This window comes from Salvelinus alpinus, chromosome 7, assembly GCF_045679555.1.
Source record: "Salvelinus alpinus chromosome 7, SLU_Salpinus.1, whole genome shotgun sequence".
Taxonomy (NCBI): Eukaryota; Metazoa; Chordata; class Actinopteri; order Salmoniformes; family Salmonidae; genus Salvelinus; species Salvelinus alpinus.
Genome location: NC_092092.1, coordinates 9829190 through 9852461, shown reverse-complemented (window position 1 = coordinate 9852461; position 23272 = coordinate 9829190). Strand labels below are relative to the sequence as shown.

Genomic DNA, 23272 nt, shown 5'->3' with positions numbered 1-23272 from the left:
AATCACATTTTATTAGTCACAATGGCTGAATACAACAGGTGTAGATCTTACAATGATATGCTTACGAGACCCTAACCATCAATGCAGTTAAAAAATACGAATAAGAAATAAAAGTAACAAGTAATTAAAGAGCAGCAGTAAAATAACAATAGCGAGACTATATACAGGGCGGTACCGGTACAGAGTCAATGTGCAGGGGGCACCGGTTAGTCGAGGTAATATGTACATGTAGGTGGAGTTAAAGTGACTATGCATAGATGACAACAGAGAGGGGTAGAAGCTGTTTAGAAGCCTCTTGGACCTAGACTTGGTGCTCCGGTACCACTTGCCGTGCGGTTGCAGAGAGAACAGTCTGACTCGGGTGGCTGGAGTCTTTGACAATTTTTAGGGCCTTCCTCTGACATCGCCTGGTATAGAGGTCCTGGATGGCAGGAAGCTTGGCCCCAGTGATGTACTGGGCCGTTTGCACTACCCTCTGTAGTGCCTTGCGGTCGGAGGCCGAGCAGTTGCCATACCAGACAGTGATGCAACCAGTCAGGATGCTCTCGATGGTGTAGCTGTAAAACCTTTTGAGGATTTGAGGACCCATGACAAATCTTTTCAGTCTCCTGAGGGGGAATAGGTTTTGTCGTGCCCTCTTCACAACTGTCTTGGTGTGCTTGGACAATGTTAGTTTGTTGGTGATGTGGACACCAAGGAACTTGAAGCTCTCAACCTGCTCCACTACAGCCCCGTCAATGAGAATGGGTGTCAATGTTCAGCAGCAAATAAAAGACTGCACAGTGATCAGTGTTGGTGTGCTGTCTCAGCCAGTTGATAGAATCACACAGGTTGCTGTGAGGTAGGGTACCACAAGGTGAATCCCGACCCCTAGTGGCCACAGTGATGATCACACCTACTGGTGATGGCCCTGATGTCAACGTACTGGTACTGTGTGTTTAGCTGATGTGTGTACAGTTGAACAGTAAGGTAAGCTGTGTTTTATAGTGTGTTTGTGTCTCTTATCTCTACAGCTGGATGGTAAGGTAGCAGTAAAGCCTAAGGTGTCTGTCAGTGCATCTACATCCAGCACCACCTCCACTGCCTCTCTACCAACATCTGCTGCCAGCACCCCTCCACCAGAGGTGTGTGTGTGTGTGTGTGTGTGTGTGTGTGTGTGTGTGTGTGAGCAGGGTGTTTTGAAAACCCAGTATAAGTGGAAGGATAAGTCGTCACTAATCATCAAGATAAATATGATACAAAATATGAGTCTTATTATAATAATTCACATATCAAGGTTCCTGCTATCCTACATGACTTTATGGCCTCGAGGGGTATTTTGAAAACAGTATCAGTCATGTAGTTTTATAATTCAATTCTACAAATTTTGTTATGAGGTTGAGAGAAAATGTTGCCGTTTTAAAGCAAATTTCCTGCAATTCTACACATTTTGCCATTGCTTATGTAAATATTCTATCTGGAGGGGGTTTCCCGTGGCAGTTTTGCGTATGGAGTAACGCATAATGTTCTCTCTCTCTCTCTCTGTGTAGGTCCGGGTGCCTCCGGTTAAGGAGCCTAATGCGAGCCTCACCCTCAGCATGTCTCTAGCCCAGGCCAAGGAGAGAGCTCACCAGAAACGCTCATCCAAGAAGGCCCCTGCCATGGACTGGAGCAAGAGGAACGAACTCTTCAGTAACCTATAAATCACGTTTCCTTCCTCCTTTCTCTCGCTCTCTCTCAAGCAGACACACAATGTATGATGTGAACAGTGTTAATATTTTGTGATTTTCATGTGCTAATTGAGGGGTTTTCCACTTATTTTTTTCAATTAAAAAAATATTATTTAACGCCACTCCTGCATAAGAAACAATGTAAAGATGGAAAAACAATGTATAGTTTCCATCTAGTAGAATGAAGAAATCAAAGATGATGGGATATATGGAAATAAGAAATGAATGTGTGTATCATGAAGGTGTGTTGAATCTTATTGTCAGTCTATCTGCAATCTGATTGGTTGCTATACTTCCTTGTTGAATCACGAGCTAGCTAATAGCAAGCTGGGAGTGATTGAGTTTTTCGGATGAGTTAAGATTAATCCAAACTTCTTTCCAGAGACTTTCATGTTTAGTACTTCTGCCTGAGCGCTGGATTCAATCCGTATGGTGGAAGATCCAAGTTATTTCTCAATTTAAAGTTAGTGAATTTTCCTGCATTCACAGTAAACGCTGTATACGTCGACTCAATCGCAAATGACCTTTACATTTGAACCTGGATCTTCTGCGATATGGATGAAACCCAGCCCTTAATGAATGACTAACAATCTGAATTCTTAGCAATACAAAACCATCCTCTGACCATTCATCGCTTAATGAGAGTTCGGGTTAGCAGATATCACTGAATTTGTATCATTCTATTGCTGACCGCTGGTTTACTTTGTGGTGACGTTTTACTACCCTATCTTTTTGAAGATGTTGACATGTCAATTCTTAGACTGTAGAACTCATTCAGAATACATGAGATTCTCTGTTCTATATGTGACAATCGTTGTTGGTCACATTATGGTTAAAGGGACTGAGGTATGTGGTTCTAGATGTTAACCCAAAGTAAACTGTTGTTTAACTGTAAAGTTAACCTTCCAAACTGGTGTTCAATCACCACTATTGTAAAATCCTACGGTATTTTTATCGTTGTGATTCAACTTTTTTTTCCTGCCTATGTCTCATTGTTATTAAAGGATGATGAAATTGTTTCTTCTAGATTTGTACATAACACTCAAAATACAATTTCCCCATGTAATTTATGTCTTAAAGACTGTTCCAGAATCTCTCTGGGTTGAAGGGAGTGTTAGCCTACTGTATATGTGGCAGTTGGTGTTAGTCTAGTCAGTTAGCTCTGGTCCAGGGTGTTAGTGTATCAGGCTCTGGTCCTGGAGAGCTACTGGCTGTGTACGATACAAGGGCTGAGTTGTCAAATGTCTTGAGGATGACTGGTATAAATGTGGTATCAAACATGTCTTTTGTCTTTTTTAACAGGTGTGAGTGAGAGAAGGCATACTCTGTGGGGTCTGAAAGAAATGTTTGTATAAATTCTCCTTTTTAATGTTGTAAGCAGGTGGGCGTGTGTCGAGGGCTGGTGTTTTAGAGCAGTGTTTCCCAAGCTGGGTCCTGGGGACTCCATGAGGTGCACAGTTTGGATTTAGTCTTACACAGCTGATTCAAATCAACTATGTAGTGTTTGGGCAAAAAAACAAAACATGCACCCCTTGGGGTCCCCAGGACCCAGTTTGGGAAATGCTGCTCTAGAACAAACCAATCAGCAAGTTGGTGATCTCAAACAATGTTCTGACGTGAGAATGTCACTTTTTACTGTTTACTATTCCTGTAAATACAACGTAAAAATATTGTACTTACGAACAGTTTGAGTAGTAGTTCACCCAAATTACATAAATTAGCAGTTGGAGACAGTGGTCAGGTGAACAAAACCAAAGCATGCATTGCAGTCTCACCTTTTACAGGGTAATGAAACCAATATGTAATTTGGGTGAACTAACTATAGGTATAAGTACAGTATTGATGTGTATTGTACTGACTATACTGGCTGTTTAATGCTCGAGTATCTGTGTTTTCGTCACAATTCCCAAATAGCACCCTAATCCCTATTTAGAGCACTACTCTGGTCAAAAGGTGCACTAAATAGGGGACATCCCAAATGGCACCCTAATCCCTATCTGACCAAAGTAATAAAACAGTGCGTGAAACAGAAGTAGCGACACGAGAGAATCACGGAATTTTGTTTTATGAACGATAATATAAATACAATATTGAGAAGATGCATACAAACTGTTGGATGAAATACAAGTTTGTTTTAACTCCACACGAAAAGTCAGTCGATGTATACAGTGCATCGTCATGAAAGTTAAATACATACGGACGCCGCTTTCTCTTCAAGAAACCGTCACTGAAATGGGCTCAACTCCGCCCCCTTGTGTTTGGTTTTGGGGGTGGCACGGGGTTACCACAGAATTAAAATGGCAGTTACATTTGCCAAGATCCACCCCACAGTTTTCCAAACAAGTGGGAACAAAGTTGCAGATTGTGCTTTTTACTATGTCAGGGCTTACTGTGGGTTACAGTGGGTTACAGTAGTACAGTTCGGTTCAAAGAAGTCTGATGCTATGCAGTAGATTAGAACCATCCACGCCTGTTCTACTGTAATGTATTGGTGTGTACACTGACCTCACAGCTGACACGTCACATACACTAACACCTTCCACAGCTCAGCTGGACCTGAAGACTTGCACTTTCATTTGACAATAGTGCTTTACAAAGTACCCCCCATTTTGGTTTGAACTCTTTGGAGGGCAAACACTGGATTTCCACTTTGGTTAAACATAAATACAAACATACATGGAATTTAATATGTAATACATATTTTAGAAATGTTTTAATGTTTTCACAAACAATCAAGAATATAGTATACTGAACAAAAATATAAATGCAACATGTACTGTGTTGGTCGTTGTTTCATGAGCTGAAATTAAAAAATGTTCCATATGCACAAAAAGTTAGTGAGCATTTCTCCTTTGTCAAGACAATCCCTCCACCTGACAGGCATATCAAGAAGCTGATTAAACAGCAGGATCATTACACAGGTGCACCTTGTGCTGGCGACAATAAAAGGTGCAGTTTTGTCACACAACACAATGCCATAGATGTGTGAATTTTGAAGAAGCACGCAATTGACATGTTGACTGCAGGAATATCCACCAGAGCGGTTGCCAGATAATTCATATCTCTACCATAAGCTGCCTCTGTCATTTTAGAGAATTTAGCAGTACGTCCAACCGGCCTCATAACCGCAGCCCAGGACCTCCACATCTGGCTACTTCACCTGCGGGATCTTCTGTGACCAGCCACCTGGACAGCTGATGAAACTGAGGAGTATTTATGTCTGTAATAAAGCCCTTTTGTGGAGAAAAACTCATTCTGATTGGCCCAACCATGGCTGCACCCCTGCCCAGTCATGTGAAATCCATAGATTAGGGCCTAATGAATATATTTCAATTGACTGATTTCCCTATATGAACTGTAAGCATTTCACGTTAAGGTCTACACCTGTTGAATTCGGCGGATGTGACAAATACAATTTGTACAAATACAAAAAAATCAAAAATCTTTGAAATTGTTGCATGATAAGCTGTAGACCACGCTATCTACTTAGAGAGTTTTCAGCTGTATTTTTCGTACATACCACAGACTGATGCTGGCACTAAAACCGCACTCAATGAGGGGTGTATACCGCCATAAGCAAACAGGAAAACGCTCATCCAGAGGCGGCACTCCTAGTGGCCGGGGACTTTAATGCAGGGAAACTTAAAATCAGTTTTACATAATTTCTATCAGCATGTTAAATGTGCAAGCAGAGGGGGAAAAAAATTCTAGACCACCTTTACTCCACACACAGAGACACGTACAAAGCTCTCCCTCGCCCTCCACTTGGCAAATCTGACCATAATTCTTATCCTCCAGATTCTTGCTTACAAGCAAAAATTAAAGCAGGAAGCACCAGTGACTCGGTCTATAAAAAGGTGGTCAGATGAAGCAGATGCTAAACAACAGGACTGTTTTGATAGCACAGACTGGAATATGTTCCGGGATTCTTCCGATGGTATTGAGGAGTACACCACATCAGTCACTGGCTTTAATCAATAAGTGCATCGAGGACGTGGTCCCCACAGTGACTGTACGTACATACCCAAACCAGAAGTCATGTATTGCAGGCAACATTCGCACTGAGCTAAAGAGAGAGCTGCCGCTTTCAAGGAGCGTGACTAACCCGTAAGCTTATAAGAAATCCCAAACTGCCCTCCGACGAACCATCAAACAGGCAAATCGTCAATACAGGACTAAGATCTAATCATACTACACTGGCTCCGACGCTTGTCGGATGAGGCAGGACTTGCAAACCATTACAGACTACAAACGAAAGCACAGCCAAGAACTGCCCAGTGACACGAGCCTACCAGACAAGCTAAACTACTTCTACGCTCGCTTCAAGGCAAGTAACACTGAAGCATGCATGAGAGCACCAGCTGTTCCAGACGGCTGTGTGATCTCGCTCTCCGCAGCTGATGTGAGTAAGACCTTTAAACAGGTCAACATTCACAAGGCCGCAGGGCCAGACGGATTACCAAGACTTGTACTCCGAGCATGCGCTGACCAACTGGCAAGTGTTTTCACTGACATTTTCAACCTCTCTCTGTCCGAGTCTGTAATACCAACATAGTCCCTGTGGCCAAGAACACTAAGTTAACCTGCCTAACTGACTACAGACCCGTAGCACTCACGTCTGTAGCCATGAAAGGCTTTGAAAGGCAGGTCATGGCTCACAAACACCATTATCCCAGAAACCCTAGACCCACTCCAATTTGCATACCACACCAACAGATCCACAGATGATGCAATCTCTATTGGCACTCCACACTGCCCTTTCACATCTGGACAAAAGGAATGACTGCACGGCCAGGCACAACTCCAACACCATCATTAAGTTTGCTGATGACAACAGTGGTAGGCCTGATCACTGACAACGATGAGACAGCCTATAGGGAGGTTAGACACCTGACCGTGTGGTGCAATGACAACAACATCTCCCTCAATGTGATCAAGACAAAGAAGATGATTGTGGACTACAGGAAAAGGAGGACCGAGCACACCCCCATTCTCATCAATGGGGCTGTAGTGGAGCAGGTTGAGAGCTTCAAGTTCCTTGGCGTCCACATCACCAACAAACTAACATGGTCCAAGCATACTAAGACAGTCGTGAAGAGGGCACAACAAAACCTATTCCCCCTCAGGAGACTGAAAAGATTTGGCATGGGTCCTCAGATCCTCAAAAGGTTCTACATCTGCACCATCGAGAGCATCCTGACGGGTTGCATCAGTGCCTGGTATGGCAACTGCTCGGCCTCCGACCACAAGGCACTACAGAGGGTAGTGCGAATGGCCCAGTACATCACCGGGGCCAAGCTTCCTGCAATCCAGGACCTCTATACCAGATGGTGTCAGAGTAAGCCCTGAAAATTGTCAAAGACTCCAGCCACCCTACTCATACTGTTCTCTCTGCTACCGCACGGCAAGCGGTACCAGATCGCCAAGTCTAGATCCATGACAGCTTCTACCCCCAAGCCATAAGACTCCTGAACAGCTAATCAAATGGCTACCCAGACTACTCGCATTGCCATTCGCCGCATGTGACAAATAACATTTTATTTGAAAATGTTGCGTTTATATTTTTGTTCAGAATATATTACATGTTATCATAAAACTTTAAAAAAATAATTTACAAAGTACTTTTCTAATTATCATAGTTACTCCTAACATCACGTATAATATATTTTGAAGAGAATAGGTGCTCCCTTTGTAAAACAAAAAAATGCAACGTAAAAACAACAAAATCTCAGTTTTCAGTAACATTTAAGAGTCTCATGTTAAGAATATTGACACACAACATAAAATTGGGTAAAGTTTAAGATGAGAATATGATATAATTTACAATAAATGTACAATAAAAATGGACCCTTATTCCCTTCTGGTTGGCTCAGAGCAAAGATGTAGCAAAGCCACTCGTTCTGTCATAAACCCGTGCTCTATGTCATAAACCCGTGCTCTATGTCATAAACCCGTGCTCTATGTCATAAACCCGTGCTCTATGTCATAAACCCGTGCTCTATGTCATAAACCCGTGCTCTATGTCATAAACCCGTGCCCTATGTCATAAACCCATTCTCTATGTCATAAACCCGTGCTCTATGTCATAAACCTGTGCTCTATGTCATAAACCCGTGCTCTATATTATAAAACACAGTAAATTGTTCTGTGTTATTGTGCTGTCTTTGCCAAGCAAAACCATTGATCCAGGGTTATGCGCTCCAGTTAAGGCAAGTCCCGATGTGTTTAGGATATCCACACTCTTTCAAGTGCAGTCAGAGGTTCTCCACATTGTGACTGCTCTCTTCACCCCATTGTCCCCCCCTTCGCCCTTTCCCTCCCTCTCCCCGCTCCTACTTTCTCTCATCCACCCTATGAAACATGCAGATCAGTGCATCAGTCTAATCAATTCTAGCCATGCATCCCAAATGGCTCCCTATATAGTGCACTTCTTTTGACCAGGGCTCTGTAGGGAAGAGGGTGCAATTTGCAACCCAATCCTACTGGTCCTATTCAGGTTGCCTTGAGTGAAGAGGAGGTATTTAATCCAACATGGCATCCAGTTGGTCGGCGAGGTCATCAAACATGTTGCCAATGTCATCCAGGATATTCCCTGCTGCTTTCACTGGGCTGCTGCCACTGGGAAACAAAGAGGAGAGTGTTAACACAGTGTCTGTGTGTCTGCCTGCACGTGTGTGTATGCGTGAGTGTGTCTTACCCGTCAGTGCAGTCATCCTGAGACATTTTTCTCTCTACAACTTTCAGCGCTGCCTCCAGTGACGTGTTGGTCTCATCCAGCCTCCTCTGAACCAACACCTCCGAGCAGGCCTCACCAGCCTGGGCCTTTCCTGCTCTCCCTGCCTGGCCTGGAGGCACCAAGGTGCAGTAGGATGGAGCGCGGGTTGCCTGGGCTGTAGGGGCTGAGGTTATGGATGAGCTGAGATGGGGAAGTGTAGAGGCAGAGACAGTAGCAGGCATCTGGTTCGTTGGCCTGTATGTTACTGTTCTCTGCGGACTGCCTGCTTTGGTTGCTGTTACTGGTTTCTGTGGATTGCCTGGTATAGAGGTGGTTGTGTGTGTATTTTGACTGGCTGTTATATGGTTCTGTGTGCTGCCTGTCACTGTCTTCTGTTGACTGGCTGGTATAAGGGTGAGGACAGGTTTGAGGGGAGGGCTGGTTGGTTTGGAGGCCAGGGGTGGTTTCTGGCCTTTCCCTGTCGATTCTGCTCTCTGTAAACAGCTCCCTGACTTCACGCCTGCTTCCTCCTCTTGCTTGTCTCCGTTTGTGTGTGTGTGGAAGCCGTTGGACCGGCTGTGTGTGTGTGGCTGTGTGTGTCCGTCGTCTTCGCTGGCGGTGAAGATCTCGTCCAGTGTGTGTGTATCCCGGTCTTTGGGCTGACGCCGTCGTTTGACGGTGTCCGACTCTTTGAGGTTGAACTCAGGGACCCCCAAGGACTTTGGGGCCTGCATTTTTGGATCTTCTGGAGAAGCCTGGGGTTGGATTTCAGGGTCTGACCGGAAGCCTGCTCCCATCCTGGGCCGCTGTTTGATGGTGAGGTTGCCCTCCTCCGCGAAAGGGAGGTTCTCACTGGAGCTACTCTGAGGTGATGTAGAGCTTTCCAATACTGAACCATCCTTCCACACTCTCTCCTCTTCTGGGCTTCTCTCTATCCCTCCATCTCTATCCCTCCGCTCGCCCCCCATCCTCCTCAGTCCTCCCAGCCCCAGAGCGGGTACAGGTTTGTGGGAGGCGAGGGTGGGGGTGCGAGGGGAGGGTAACGCTACCCCCTTAGAGGGGCTGCACCCGGGCCCGGACCCTTGTAGCCTGGCTGCGATGCTTCTCACACTGCCTGCACTCTCTGTCTCCACCCCTCCCACCTCCACCTGCCCTGACACTACTGCCGCTCCTCCTGATTCGCTGGCCTGGCTGCCACTCACCGAGCTCATCCTCTTAGGTGGCGGTGGGGGCGGGCCTTTGCGGCGAGCGAATGAGTGGCTCCGGCTGATGTGGCGTTGGACGGCGGAGGAATTTGATCGGCCGCAGCCTGGTTTGCGTCCTAGTGTTGCGTACGAGGGCATGGTCACCGGAGGAACGGATTCCTGCAGCGATGACTCGTGGTCTTCCGGTTCTCCATCTGACAGGGCGTAGCGGGACAGACTCTGGGTGTGTTTCTTAAGAGCCTCTGTGTTGAGGCCTAGTCCTGGGAGGGGGATTGCTCCAGCCTGGGGCTTGGGTAGACCACGTTGGCACAGATAGGTGCCTCCTTCCTGGGTGTGGAGGTAGTTGAATGCCCTCTGTGTGGGGGAGGCCTGGGGAGAGGGGGGAGAGGAGAAGGGGTGGGCAGGGGGCTTGCAAGGTTTGGGTTTACTAGGCACGGCTGGGTAGGCGAAGCGGGGCATCGAGCTGGGGGTGAGAGGAGGGGTGAGGGGGGTGATGGGTAGTTTAGTGGGTGGCTGGGGGTGGCGCTTCTGGTCTGGCCACACCTCTGTGAGTCTCTGACGGTCTCTCCCTGGACTACCTCCTCCCCCCTGTCTCCCACCTCCTCCTCCCCCTCCTCCCAAGCTTTCGTCCGAGCGACTGTGCACTCCAGCCGATGCCAGAGTCTGTTGGTGAAGCTCTTGGGAATATCCCGTAAAATTCCCAGATTTCCCAGAATTCCCGGATCCGCGGGAGCGCGTTCCGATGCTCTCCTGGCTAATGCTCTCCCTCACACCCATCCCAAACCCCCCTCCTGCTGCCCTCCCCATCATGGTGTTCTGTAGCTCTGTGCTCAGCTCGCTGTCATGGAAGGAGAGGAAGGGTGTCCTGGGGGTGTGAGGGGTCAGGGGGCAGCAGTCGTAGGGGATCTCGGGGGGCTCAATAGCCACCAGGGCCGTGGTAGGTTTATGCCGGAGCGTGTCGGAGCCGTTGGCATGGTGACGAGAACGATGCAGGTCACATAAACGCTTCACGGCTAACATCAGCTTCTTCTGATGACCTGAGAGAGACAGCGAAAGAGAGAGATACAAGAACACAAATGCTAGGAACACAAATAACTTAATGAACAGTTATTTTTGTATACAAGTGGTTAAAAAGGTTGCTGATTGGTTGTCAACAGCAAGGCTGTCATATTGAAAAGGGGGTGTGTCCAAGAGGTCTCACATACACTGCTGACACACAGATGCACTTCAACTCAACAATGTGACCTTGCAATGTGAAGAGTGTGATGATTTCTTACCCAGCTTGGTGATTCCTATCTCTGATAAGTCCTCCCAGGTGATATCCTTGACGATGCTGATGGTGTCATAACCATTCTCACACAGTCTCTTCTGGTACTGAGGGAGACCGATCGCACTCAACCACTCTGACAGCTCAGACTGACAGAGAGAGAGGGCGAGAAGGAGAGAGGGCGAGGGAGAAAAACTAAAATAAAGCATTTATTGAATTTAATTCAATTGAAGAGAGAGAGATGGACAGAGAGAGAGAGATGGACAGAGGGAGGAGAGAGAGAGAGGGAGGAGAGAAAGAGGGAGTAGAGCGACGAGAGAGAGAGCCGGAGGAGAGAGAAAGCGAGCCGGAGGAGAGAGAGAGCAGGAGAGAGAGAGAGAGCAGGAGGGAGGAGAGAGAGAGAGCCGGAGGGAGGAGAGAGAGAGAGCCGGAGGGAGGAGAGAGAGAGAGCAGGAGGGAGGAGAGAGCAAGAGCAGGAGGGTGGAGAGAGAGAGAGCAGGAGGGTGGAGAGAGAGAGAGCAGGAGGGAGGAGAGAGAGAGAGCAGGAGGGAGGAGAGAGAGAGAGCAGGAGGGAGGAGAGAGAGAGCAGGAGGGAGGAGAGAGAGAGCGGGAAAGGGAGAGGGACAGCGAGAGAGGGAAAGCGAGAGAGGAAGGGCGAGGGAGAGTTGGACAGAGAGAGATAGAGATGGACAGAGAGATTGCACAGCAATCACAGCAGCAAGATTTGTGACCTGTTGCCACAAGAAAAGGGCAACCAGTGAAGAACACCATTGTAAATACAACCCACATTTATGTTAATTTATTTTCCCTTTTGTACTTTAACTATTCGCACATCTTTACAACACTGTATATAGACACAAAGACATTTGAAATGTCTTTTATTTTGGAACTTTTGTGAGTGTAATGTTTAATATACATTTTTTATTGTCTATTTCACTTGCTTTGGCAATGTTAACATATGTTTCCCATTCCAATAAAGCCCTTGAATTGAAAGACAGAGAGAGACAGAGAGACAGAGAGACAGAGAGACAGAGAGACAGAGACAGAGAGAGACAGAGAGAGAGAGAGACAGACAGAGAGAGAGAGACAGACAGAGAGAGAGAGACAGAGAGAGAGAGACAGACAGAGAGAGACAGACAGAGAGAGACAGAGAGAGACAGAGAGAGACAGAGAGAGAGACAGAGAGATGGACAGAGAGACAGAGAGACAGAGAGAGAGACAGAGAGAGAGAGAGAGACAGAGAGAGACGGACAGAGAGACAGAGAGACAGACAGAGAGAGAGAGACAGACAGAGAGAGAGAGAGAGACACCGAGAGAGAGAGAGACAGAGAGAGACAGAGAGAGACAGAGAGAGAGACAGAGAGATGGACAGAGAGATGGACAGAGACAGAGAGAGACAGAGAGAGAGATGGACAGAGAGAGATGGACAGAGAGAGAGAGAGATGGACAGAGAGAGAGAGAGATGGACAGAGAGAGAGAGAGATGGACAGAGAGAGAGAGATGGACAGAGAGAGAGAGAGATGGACAGAGAGAGAGAGAGATGGACAGAGAGAGAGAGAGATGGACAGAGAGAGAGAGAGATGGACAGAGAGAGAGAGAGATGGACAGAGAGAGAGAGGGACAGACAGAGAGAGAGAGAGGGACAGACAGAGAGAGAGAGAGGGACAGACAGAGAGAGAGAGAGGGACAGACAGACAGACAGACAGACAGACAGACAGACAGACAGACAGACACAGACAGACAGAGAGAGAGAGAGAGAGAAAGAGAGAGAGATGGACAGAGAGAAGGACAGAGAGAGAAAGAAAGAGATGGACAGAGAAAGAAAGAGATGAACAGAGAGAGAAGACAGAATGACAGAGTGACGGTGAGCTTGTTGACCAATAGTTGTACGACAAAAGACAGTTCCTGCTGATTGTAAAGCTCTACATGAAACAACCCGACAGACTACATAGACTACTACACAACTCTCTCTGTCAGTGTCAAAGGCCTGTCGTCATCAGCCAGAGACTGTGTTCAGAGTGCAAAGGTCATGTGACAGTCTCTTACAGGGATGTAGTCAGGCAGCCACTCTGGGATGTTCAGGTTGCCTATCTCCATGGAGATCTTCTTTCGGTGGCCTGGTTTGGTCACACCGATGGCGGTCAGGTCCTGGACAGACATACACCAGGTTAGGAAACCCCACGATTCGGCTATCAATCAGAAAAATTACTACAGAACACATTTATCCATGCTCATTTATTTTGTTGACCTAAAAAATTGAGGTAAATGTGGAATACGTTTGTTTTAAATCTCAATGCCGCAAAAAGAGACACTGTACAGATGTGTGTGTGTTAACTTCTTATGGATGGGGGGCAGTATTGAGTAGCTTGGATGAATAAGGTGCCCAGAGTAAACTGCCTGTTACTCAGGCCCAGAAGCTAAGATATGCATATTATTAGTAGATTTGTATAGAAAACACTCTGAGGTTTCTAAAACTGTTTGAATGATGTCTGTGAGTATAACAGAACTCATATGGCAGGCAAAAACCAGAGAAAAAATCCAACCAGGAAGTGGGAAATCTGAGGTTTGTAGGTTTTCAAGTCTTTGCCGATCCAAGATACAGTGTAAATTTGGTCCGATTGCACTTCCTAAGGCTTCCACTAGATGTCAACAGTCTTTAGAACCTTCTTTCAGGCTTCTACTGTAAAGGGGGAGAGAATAAGAGCTGTTTGACTAAGGGGTCTGGCAGAATGCCATGAGCTAAGTCATGCGCACGGCTGTGAGAGTTAGCTGCGTTCCTTTTAATTTCTAAAGACAAAGGAATTGTCTGGTTGTAATATTATTGAAGATTTATGATAAAAACATCCTAAAGATTGATTCTATACATCGTTTGACATGTTTCTACGAACTGTAATGGAACTTTTTGACTTTTCGTCTGGACTAAGTGTGCCTGCGCCTCATGAATTTGGATTTGTGAACTAAACACTCGTATTTTCATCAACATTTATGATGAGTATTTCTGTAATTTGACGTGGCTCTCTGCAATATCACCGGATGTTTGTTTGAGAATGCATTTCTGAACTTAACGCGCCAATGTAAACTGAGATTTTTGGATATAAATATGAACTTTATCGAACAAAACATACATGTATTGTGTAACATGAAGTCCTATGAGTGCCATCTCATGAAGATCATCAAAGGTTAGTGATTCATTTTCTCTCTATTTTCTCTCTATTTCTGCTGGAAAAATGGCTGTGTTTTTCTGTGACTAGGTGCTGACCTAACATAATCGTTTGGTGTGCTTTTGTCGTAAAGCCCTTTTGAAATCGGACACTGTGGTGGAATTAACAACAAGTATATCTTTAAAATGGTGTATAATACTGGTATGTTTGAGGAATATTAATTATGAGATTTCTGTTGTTTGAATTTGGCGCCCTGCACTTTCACTGGCTGTTGTCAAATCGATCCCGTTAACGGGATTTCAGCCGTAAGAAGTATCTCACTTGCTCTCAAATGTGTCAATCAATTAAGCGTAATCAATAAATGTATGATAATCCAGCGTCTGACCTCTGGGGTCATCCTACTGACAGTAAGTACATCGTATCCTGCTGTGAGGAAGTTAGGAGTGTAGCTCTCCAGCTGGAACTCACACAGCCATTGGTAGATGGCCTCAGAGTCCTATAGACGGAGAACAGAGGGTTATCACACAGACATGAACGGTCAGACTGACGCACGCGCACACACACACACACACACACACACACACACACACACACACACACACACACACACACACACACACACACACACACACACACACACACACACACACACACACACACACACACACACACACACACACACACACACACACACACACACACACACAATATTCAACTTACACTGCCCACCAGGACTATGTCTGGACACATGAAGCCACTCTGCTCCCCCAACCGAGTACCACCACTGACTTGACGACTCGGACCACCTGGGAGAGAGAGAGAGATTACAACCTTTACCAAATGAAATGTTCACAGCTAACAGCAAGCATGAGGAAGGACTGAGGTGAAGGTGTCTTGTATATCTGAGGGGCCAGTCAGCAGACCCATGTCAGATTACTGAAGCGTGCCTCTCTCCTCTCTCATGGGACAATGGTTTTGGTCAGAGCCCCCGATCCCTCTTCAGAGTGAAGCAAAGCACCTGAGAGAGAGGTCTGGAACAGGATATAGGGCCCCTCTGTACACACCTCATCAATCATCTACCTTACATCCAAAAAACACACTTATGCTTCTACTCTCAAAGCAGAGACAGACAGAGAGAGAGAGATACAGACACAGAGAGAGACAGAGACAGAGAGACAGACAGAGAGACAGAGAGAGACAGAGAGACAGAGAGAGAGACAGAGAGAGGGAAGAGAGAGAGAAACAGTATGATAACTTTATCTGTTTACAAGACTACTGCCTAAACAGCGTTCTGTGATTTCATCAGACTAAATGCATCATGTAAAGGTTTTTCCCTGGTTAGTCTGTCCTTATGTTTTTAAACTTGCTTATTTTAATGTGGGATTTTATTATTACAATTAATCTTGTATGTGAAGTGACATTGGGTGTCTTGAAAAGTGCTTAAAATAAAATTAAACAACAACGACAAATGGTTTTGAACTTATTGATGACTTTACATGTATAAGGAATCTATATGATGGGGTCAATGAAGGGTAGATAGGGACGTGGTGTATGGAAAGTTACTGAGTGAGACAAGGGGAAGTGTAGAAAGTCCATATTCTGTTCCATGTTTCTAAAGAGGGAAATGATGGGCAATAGTTAGTCTCTGATAAGGCAGGCCAGCTGAGGAACTAGGGAGGAGCGAGGAATTCGGCTCAAGGTCAAGTCAACAGATGAAGTGAGAAGAAACCTCTGGGAGGGGGGCCAGAGTGGCCCACCACAACAACCCTCCTACTACAGTCCTTTATCACACAGAGGGGCCCACCACAACAACCCTCCTACTACAGTCCTTTATCACACAGTGGCCCACCACAACAACCCTCCTACTACAGTCCTTTATCACACAGAGGGGCCCACCACAACAACCCTCCTACTACAGTCCTTTATCACACAGAGGGGCCCACCACAACAACCCTCCTACTACAGTCCTTTATCACACAGAGGGGCCCACCACAACAACCCTCCTACTACAGTCCTTTATCACACAGAGGGGCCCACCACAACAACCCTCCTACTACAGTCCTATCTCACACAGAGGGGCCCACCACAACAACCCTCCTACTACAGTCCTTTATCACACAGAGGGGCCCACCACAACAACCCTCCTACTACAGTCCTTTATCACACACATACACTTCCACACCCACCAAGGTTCTAGCATCAGGCAGGGCCATGACTACACCAGTGAGAGGAACCAATTAAGTTCCTGCCTAGCAACAGAGATATATTGGCTGTCTAGATGTGTAATGAGTTAACCCCACTATTAGGAGGTTGTAAATATATGTGCTTGTGTAATCATGCTTTGTCTTTGCAGCTGTATGACCCAGTTGGTGAATAAAGTTGGTTTGAGTTTTTTCTAGTCGTCCGTTTGTTCAGAACTTAACAATGGTAAACTTCTCCAGTAAAACTACAATCACACTAAAGTAACAGAGTAATAACTTAGAGAGATTGCAGATAATAACAAGGAAAAGCCAGGAGAACTGTGTTACCCCTCTCTCTCTCTCTGATTCATAACCTGCCTCTCTTCTGCACCCTTTTTATCTTGCATTCCATTATCTACTGTCTTCTCTTTTAACCCATCTCCCTCTCTCCCACTCTCCCACTCTCATACTGTATGTTTGTCTGTCTCCTCCCATTTCTCTTACCCACACCATCTCTCTGTCCTGTTGAAGTCTCTCCCTCTCCCTCCATGTTTTCTGTCCCCCTCCCTCCCTCTCCCAGCTCCAGAGAAGCTGATAGTAGTTAGTTCAGGCCTTCCTCAACAGAACACCGTAAGCTGACAGAATAACCGCATGTCTATTCTCTCTCTCCTCTTGTCCTGTCCCGTACCCCCTGGTGAGACCAAAGACTAACTCTGTCCCCTTTTATTGCTTCTATAAAGAGCTGCTTCTGTCTGTGTCCCAAATGGAACCATATTTATTTAATTAAATCTAGAATCGGCTTCCTATTTCGCAACAAAGCATCCTTCACTCACGCTGCCAAACATACCCTCGTAAAACTGACCATCCTATCGATTCTCATTTTGGCGTTGTCATTTACAAAATAGCCTCCAACACTCTACTCAACAAGCTGGATGCAGTCTATCAGAGTGGCATCAGTTTTGTCATCAAAGCCCCATATACTACCCACCACTGCGACCAGTATGCTCTCGTCGGCTGGCCCTCGCTACATATTCGTCGCCAGACCCACTGGCTCCAGGTCATCTATAAGTCTTTGCTAGGTAAAGCCCCGCCTTATCTCAGCTCACTGGTCACCATAACAACACCCACCCGTAGCACGCGCTCCAGCAGGTATATCTCACTGGTCATCACCAAAGCCAACACCTCCTTTGGCCGCCTTTCCTTCCAGTTCTCTGCTGCCAATGACTGGAACGAATTGCAAAAAATCACTGAAGCTGGAGACTCACATCTCCCTCACTAACTTTAAACATCAGCTATCTGAGCAGCTTATGGATCGCTGCAGCTGTACATAGTCCATCTGTAAATAGCCTAGCCAACTACCTACCTCATCCCCATATTGTTTTATTTACTTTTTTGCTCACCAGTATTTCTACTTGCACACCATCATCTGCACATCTATCACTCCAGTGTTAATTTGCTAAATTGTAATTATTTCGCCACTATGGCCTATTTATTGCCTTACCTCCCTTATCCTACCTCATTTGCACACACTGTATGTAGACTTTTCTATTGTGTTATTGACTGTACATTTGTCTATCCCATGTGTAACTCTGTGTTGTTGGTGTTGCACTGCTTTGCTCTATCTTGGCCAGGTCGCAGTTCTAAATGAGAACTTGTTCTCAACTGGCCTACCTGGTTAAATAAAGGACATTCATTTTTATGGAAAAAGAATAAAAAATAAAAATAAAAAAATAAAAGTATTTTATTTTAGTGCCCTTATATATATATATATAAGGGCACTACTTTTGGCCCTATTAAGGGACTAGGGTGCCATCTGGGACTCTTATGTTTTGCAGTGAGGTGAGTTGGTTTATAGTGTCTATACTGGTTTGTGGAGAGGTACGTTGCTGTGCAGAAAGCTGGTTTCTGTATTGTTGATGTAGTGAGGTGAGTTGGTTTATAGTGTCTATACTGGTTTGTGGAGAGGTACGTTTGCTGTGCAGAAAGCTGGTTTCTGTATTGTTGATGTAGTGAGGTGAGTTGGTTTATAGTGTCTATACTGGTTTGTGGAGAGGTACGTTGCTGTGCAGAAAGCTGGTTTCTGTATTGTTGATGTAGTGAGGTAAGTAGCTGTATTTCTTTCTCTCCCTCTCATTTGCCCTCTGCACTGTGGCTGTAGATAGCTACTCTATGAACGTTTGAACATCTTGGACGTGTTCTGTTATAATCTCCACCCGGCACAGCCAGAAGAGGACTGGCCACCCCTCAGAGCCTGGTTCCTCTCTAGGTTTCTTCCTAGGTTTTGCCCTTTCTAGGGAGTTTTTCCTAGCCACCGTGCTTCTACATCTGCATTGCTTTCTGTTTGGGGTTTTAGGCTGGCTTTCTGTACAGCACTTTGTGACATCTGCTGATGTAAAAAGGACTTTATAAATACATTTGATTGATTGATTGATTGGCCTGGTCTGGGCTAGGAGGACAGGTGAAATACTCTGTCAGTCTGACCTCAGACTGAATACAGCTCGTTTAACAGACAAACATACATCTACTGAAAATTACGGACATTATTTCAAGATAATGTGTCTGGGGTTGGTAGGGCAGAGTATATATTTGAAAATGGGGGGGCTGAAGGGTAACAGAGGTGAAGGGGGTAGAGCTGAAGGGTAACAGAAGAGAAGGGGGTAGAGCTGAAGGGTAACAGAAGAGAAGGGGGTAGATCTGAAGGGTAACAGAAGAGAAGGGGGTAGAGCTGAAGGGTAACAGAAGAGAAGGGGTAGAGCTAAAGGGTAACAGAAGAGAAGGGGGTAGAGCTGAAGGGTAACAGAAGAGAAGAGGGTAGAGCTGAAGGGTAACAGAAGAGAAGGGGGTAGAGCTGAAGGGTAACAGAAGAGAAGAGGGTAGAGCTGAAGGGTAACAGAAGAGAAGGGGGTAGAGCTGAAGGGTAACAGAAGAGAAGGGGGTAGAGCTGAAGGGTAACAGAAGAGAAGAGGGTAGAGCTGAAGGGTAACAGAAGAGAAGGGGGTAGAGCTGAAGGGTAACAGAAGAGAAGGGGGTAGAGCTGAAGGGTAACAGAAGAGAAGGGGGTAGAGCTGAAGGGTAACAGAAGAGAAGAGGGTAGAGCTGAAGGGTAACAGAAGAGAAGAGGGTAGAGCTGAAGGGTAACAGAAGAGAAGGGGGTAGAGCTGAAGGGTAACAGAAGAGAAGAGGGTAGAGCTGAAGGGTAACAGAAGAGAAGGGGGTAGAGCTGAAGGGTAACAGAAGAGAAGGGGGTAGAGCTGAAGGGTAACAGAAGAGAATGGGGTAGAGCTGAAGGGTAACAGAAGAGAAGGGGGTAGAGCTGAAGGGTAACAGAAGAGAAGGGGGTAGAGCTGAAGGGTAACAGAAGAGAAGGGGGTAGAGCTGAATGGGAACAGAAGAGAAGGGGGTAGAGCTGAAGGGTAACAGAAGAGAAGGGGGTAGAGCTGAAGGGTAACAGAAGAGAAGGGGGTAGAGCTGAAGGGTAACAGAAGAGAAGGGGGTAGAGCTGAAGGGTAACAGAAGAGAAGGGGGTAGAGCTGAAGGGTAACAGAAGAGAAGGGGGTAGAGCTGAATGGGAACAGAAGAGAAGGGGGTAGAGCTGAAGGGTAACAGAAGAGAAGAGGGTAGAGCTGAAGGGTAACAGAAGAGAAGGGGGTAGAGCTGAAGGGTAAGTAGTGTACAAGGTAAGAGACCTGTATGTCCATCAGGTTGTTTGCTGGGGTCTGGTCCTGCAGGGAGGAACTGCTGTTCTCTGGACTCACCAGCAGAGGGAGCCAGCTACACACAGGAAGAGGGATACCTTGTTCAGCTGTTTGTGGTCCATATGACCGTGAAACAAAGTGGACATACTGTCTATCTTTATTTTCCTGAAACCAAGTGCAATCTTTACTTAAGATGATGATATCTAGAACATTTCAATGATAACTGCCAGGTTACTCACCTTGTGTGTCCCATTCTGTCCGAAGCCGTTCTCTGAGCTCTGCCCGCTGCCAGCACTACGACTGCTGCCCACACTACCTGCACTGCTGCCCACACTGCCAACACTGTTCCTGTCTCCTGCTAGATGGACAATGAGGAGAAAGAGAGAGAGACAGAGAGAGAGAGAGAGAGAGAGACAGAGGGACAGAGAGAGAGACAGAGGGACAGAGAGAGAGAGAGAGAGACAGAGAGAGAGAGAGAGAGACAGAGGGACAGAGAGAGAGAGAGACAGAGGGACAGAGAGAGAGAGAGAGAGACAGAGGGACAGAGAGAGAGAGGGACAGAGGGACAGAGAGAGAGACAGAGGGACAGAGAGAGAGAGAGAGAGAGACAGAGAGAGAGAGAGACAGAGGGACAGAGAGAGAGACAGAGGGACAGAGAGAGAGAGAGAGAGAGAGAGAGAGAGAGAGAGAGAGACAGAGGGACAGAGAGAGAGACAGAGGGACAGAGAGAGAGAGAGAGACAGAGGGACAGAGAGAGAGAGGGACAGAGGGGGACAGAGAGAGAGACAGAGGGACAGAGAGAGAGAGAGACAGAGGGACAGAGAGAGATAGAGACAGAGGGACAGAGAGAGAGACAGAGGGACAGAGAGAGATAGAGACAGAGGGACAGAGAGAGAGACAGAGGGACAGAGAGAGAGACAGAGGGACAGAGAGAGAGAGAGGGAGCGTGAGAAGAGAGCGGGAGGGAGTTCAACATAGTGGCAAAGTTTGCTTCCATGGGCTCTGCCACAACCCTCTCAAGGGATGGAGGGGGAGAGGAGTGGAGAAGCCAGAAGGAGAGAGGATCAGTCGAGCAGTTTACAGTATTAGATTGGATCAAGATCGGGGAATTAGCTGGGAATGGACACTTGGACGGGACGCTTGGAGGGGGGCAGGTCAGCATCTCTCTAGGCAGTAATCTGGACTTTTAGAGGGGGTAGTGGGGTACATCTAGGGGAGTGGGTGAACAGGGGGGCACGGAGGTAGTTTGGGTAGCTGGGTACACACTCGTACCAGTGGGAGAGCTCCTGAGGACCCATATCTCCTCACAGGGGCTAGCTGGATTAGCTGGGTACACACTCGTACCAGTGGGAGAGCTCCTGAGGACCCATATCTCCTCACAGGGGCTAGCTGGATTAGCTGGGTACACACTCGTACCAGTGGGAGAGCTCCTGAGGACCCATATCTCCTCACAGGGGCTAGCTGGATTAGCTGGGTACACACTCGTACCAGTGGGAGAGCTCCTGAGGACCCATATCTCCTCACAGGGGCTAGCTGGATTAGCTGGGTACACACTCGTACCAGTGGGAGAGCTCCTGAGGACCCATATCTCCTCACAGGGGCTAGCTGGATTAGCTGGGTACACACTCGTACCAGTGGGAGAGCTCCTGAGGACCCATATCTCCTCACAGGGGCTAGCTGGATTAGCTGGGTACACACTCGTACCAGTGGGAGAGCTCCTGAGGACCCATATCTCCTCACAGGGGCTAGCTGGATTAGCTGGGTACACACTCGTACCAGTGGGAGAGCTCCTGAGGACCCATATCTCCTCACAGGGGCTAGCTGGATTAGCTGGGGCTGTAGGGAGACTGCCAGGTGTACAGGTACCTAACAAACACACACACAGTAAGCCTGGTCTGGTGGAGGTGTGCTGAGGAGTGGGGGCCAGGTGGGTAGTGGGGTCAGAGGACCCTAGGCCAGGGTAACTCTCAGCAGGACTAAGGCGGGTATGGAGTAGGGGGTCTGGGCATTGGTGGGGGGGTCATCAGGGCCCCAATAAATTAGAAGCCACGTTGTTCCCAAGACATTGACTGGACAGGTAGTATTAGTCGAGAGCATCTGTAAGTAACTTCATAGAGGAAGTGTGTGTGTGTGTGTGTGTGTGTGTGTGTGTGTGTGTGTACCTGCGTGGTCATTGTACAAGGCGTAGGAGTCCTCAATATGGGGGGCGGAGCCAATACTGGTGGGAGGAGCTCTTGACAGGAAGGGCTGCTGCCGTTGGCTTGGTAACGAGACCTGACATGAGACAGAACCCCCTGCAGGCCAGAAGCAGAAACACACACAGCGTAAAGGATGGGGAAGGTGTGTGTGTCTGTTTTAGAACTTAAGTCTCAGGTCCCACCTACGAGATGCATCCTACCCCTTTAGGTAAACAACTTCATAAAGCCGAATCTCCAACCTCCTTATGTAATAGCTAGCGATTAAATGTGACAAAATGGTGGTAGCAGAGCAGTTCTGCAAGAGTTTTCATTCCCACAGAGAGAGAGAGAGCTTTCATTCCCACACAGAGAGAGAGCTTTCATTCCCACACAGAGAGAGAGAGCTTTCATTCCCACACAGAGAGAGAGCTTTCATTCCCACACAGAGAGAGAGCTTTCATTCCCACACAGAAAGAGAGCCTTCATTCCCACACAGAGAGAGAGCCTTCATTCCCACACAGAGAGAGAGCCTTCATTCCCACACAGAGAGAGAGCCTTCATTCCCACACAGAGAGAGAGCCTTCATTCCCACACAGAGAGAGAGCCTTCATTCCCACACAGAGAGAGAGCCTTCATTCCCACACAGAGAGAGAGCCTTCATTCCCACACACAGAGAGAGCTTTCATTCCCACACACAGAGAGAGCTTTCATTCCCACACAGAAAGAGAGCTTTCATTCCCACACAGAGAGCTTTCATTCCCACACAGAGAGAGCTTTCATTCCCACACAGAGAGAAAGCTTTCATTCCCACACAGAGAGAGAGCGTTCATTCCCACACAGAGAGAGAGCGTTCATTCCCACACAGAGAGAGAGAGTTCATTCCCACACAGAGAGAAAGCTTTCATTCCCACACAGAGAGAGAGCCTTCATTCCCACACAGAGAGAGAGAGTTCATTCCAACACAGAGAGAGAGCTTTCATTCCAACAGAGAGAGAGAGAGTTCATTCCCACACAGAGAGAGAGAGTTCATTCCCACACAGAGAGAGTTCATTCCCACACAGAGAGCTTTCATTCCCACACAGAGAGAGAGTTTTCATTCCCACACAGAGAGCTTTCATTCCCACACAGAGAGCTTTCATTCCCACACAGAGAGCTTTCATTCC

The 23272-nt window shown here is 46.8% G+C and overlaps 2 protein-coding genes across 4 annotated transcripts in view; one reads left to right on the top strand and one right to left on the bottom strand.

Annotated features, from left to right (window-relative positions):
• The window catches only part of LOC139580401 (Na(+)/H(+) exchange regulatory cofactor NHE-RF1-like), a 38089-nt gene extending 35100 nt beyond the window's left edge, over window positions 1-2989 (top strand). Inside the window, exons 5-6 of the mRNA XM_071409034.1 lie at window positions 1014-1124; window positions 1530-2989. Of these exons, the coding sequence (XP_071265135.1) occupies window positions 1014-1124; window positions 1530-1682 (264 nt within the window). The 3' untranslated portion in view covers window positions 1683-2989. The remainder of the gene's footprint in view (window positions 1-1013; window positions 1125-1529) is intronic.
• A 268-nt stretch (window positions 2990-3257) lies between these two features.
• The window catches only part of LOC139580400 (caskin-2-like), an 89429-nt gene continuing 69414 nt past the window's right edge, over window positions 3258-23272 (bottom strand). For 2 of the 3 annotated variants that reach the window (XM_071409032.1, XM_071409030.1), the window contains 9 exons: window positions 22095-22226; window positions 20172-20290; window positions 19924-20008; window positions 14778-14863; window positions 14443-14553; window positions 12943-13044; window positions 10907-11045; window positions 8407-10666; window positions 3258-8327 (listed from right to left, as the gene is read on the bottom strand). In XM_071409032.1, coding sequence (XP_071265133.1) covers window positions 8231-8327; window positions 8407-10666; window positions 10907-11045; window positions 12943-13044; window positions 14443-14553; window positions 14778-14863; window positions 19924-20008; window positions 20172-20290; window positions 22095-22226 — 3131 coding nt within the window. In that variant the 3' untranslated portion in view covers window positions 3258-8230. The remainder of the gene's footprint in view (window positions 8328-8406; window positions 10667-10906; window positions 11046-12942; window positions 13045-14442; window positions 14554-14777; window positions 14864-19923; window positions 20009-20171; window positions 20291-22094; window positions 22227-23272) is intronic. The other variant, XM_071409031.1, reaches the window with a different exon arrangement.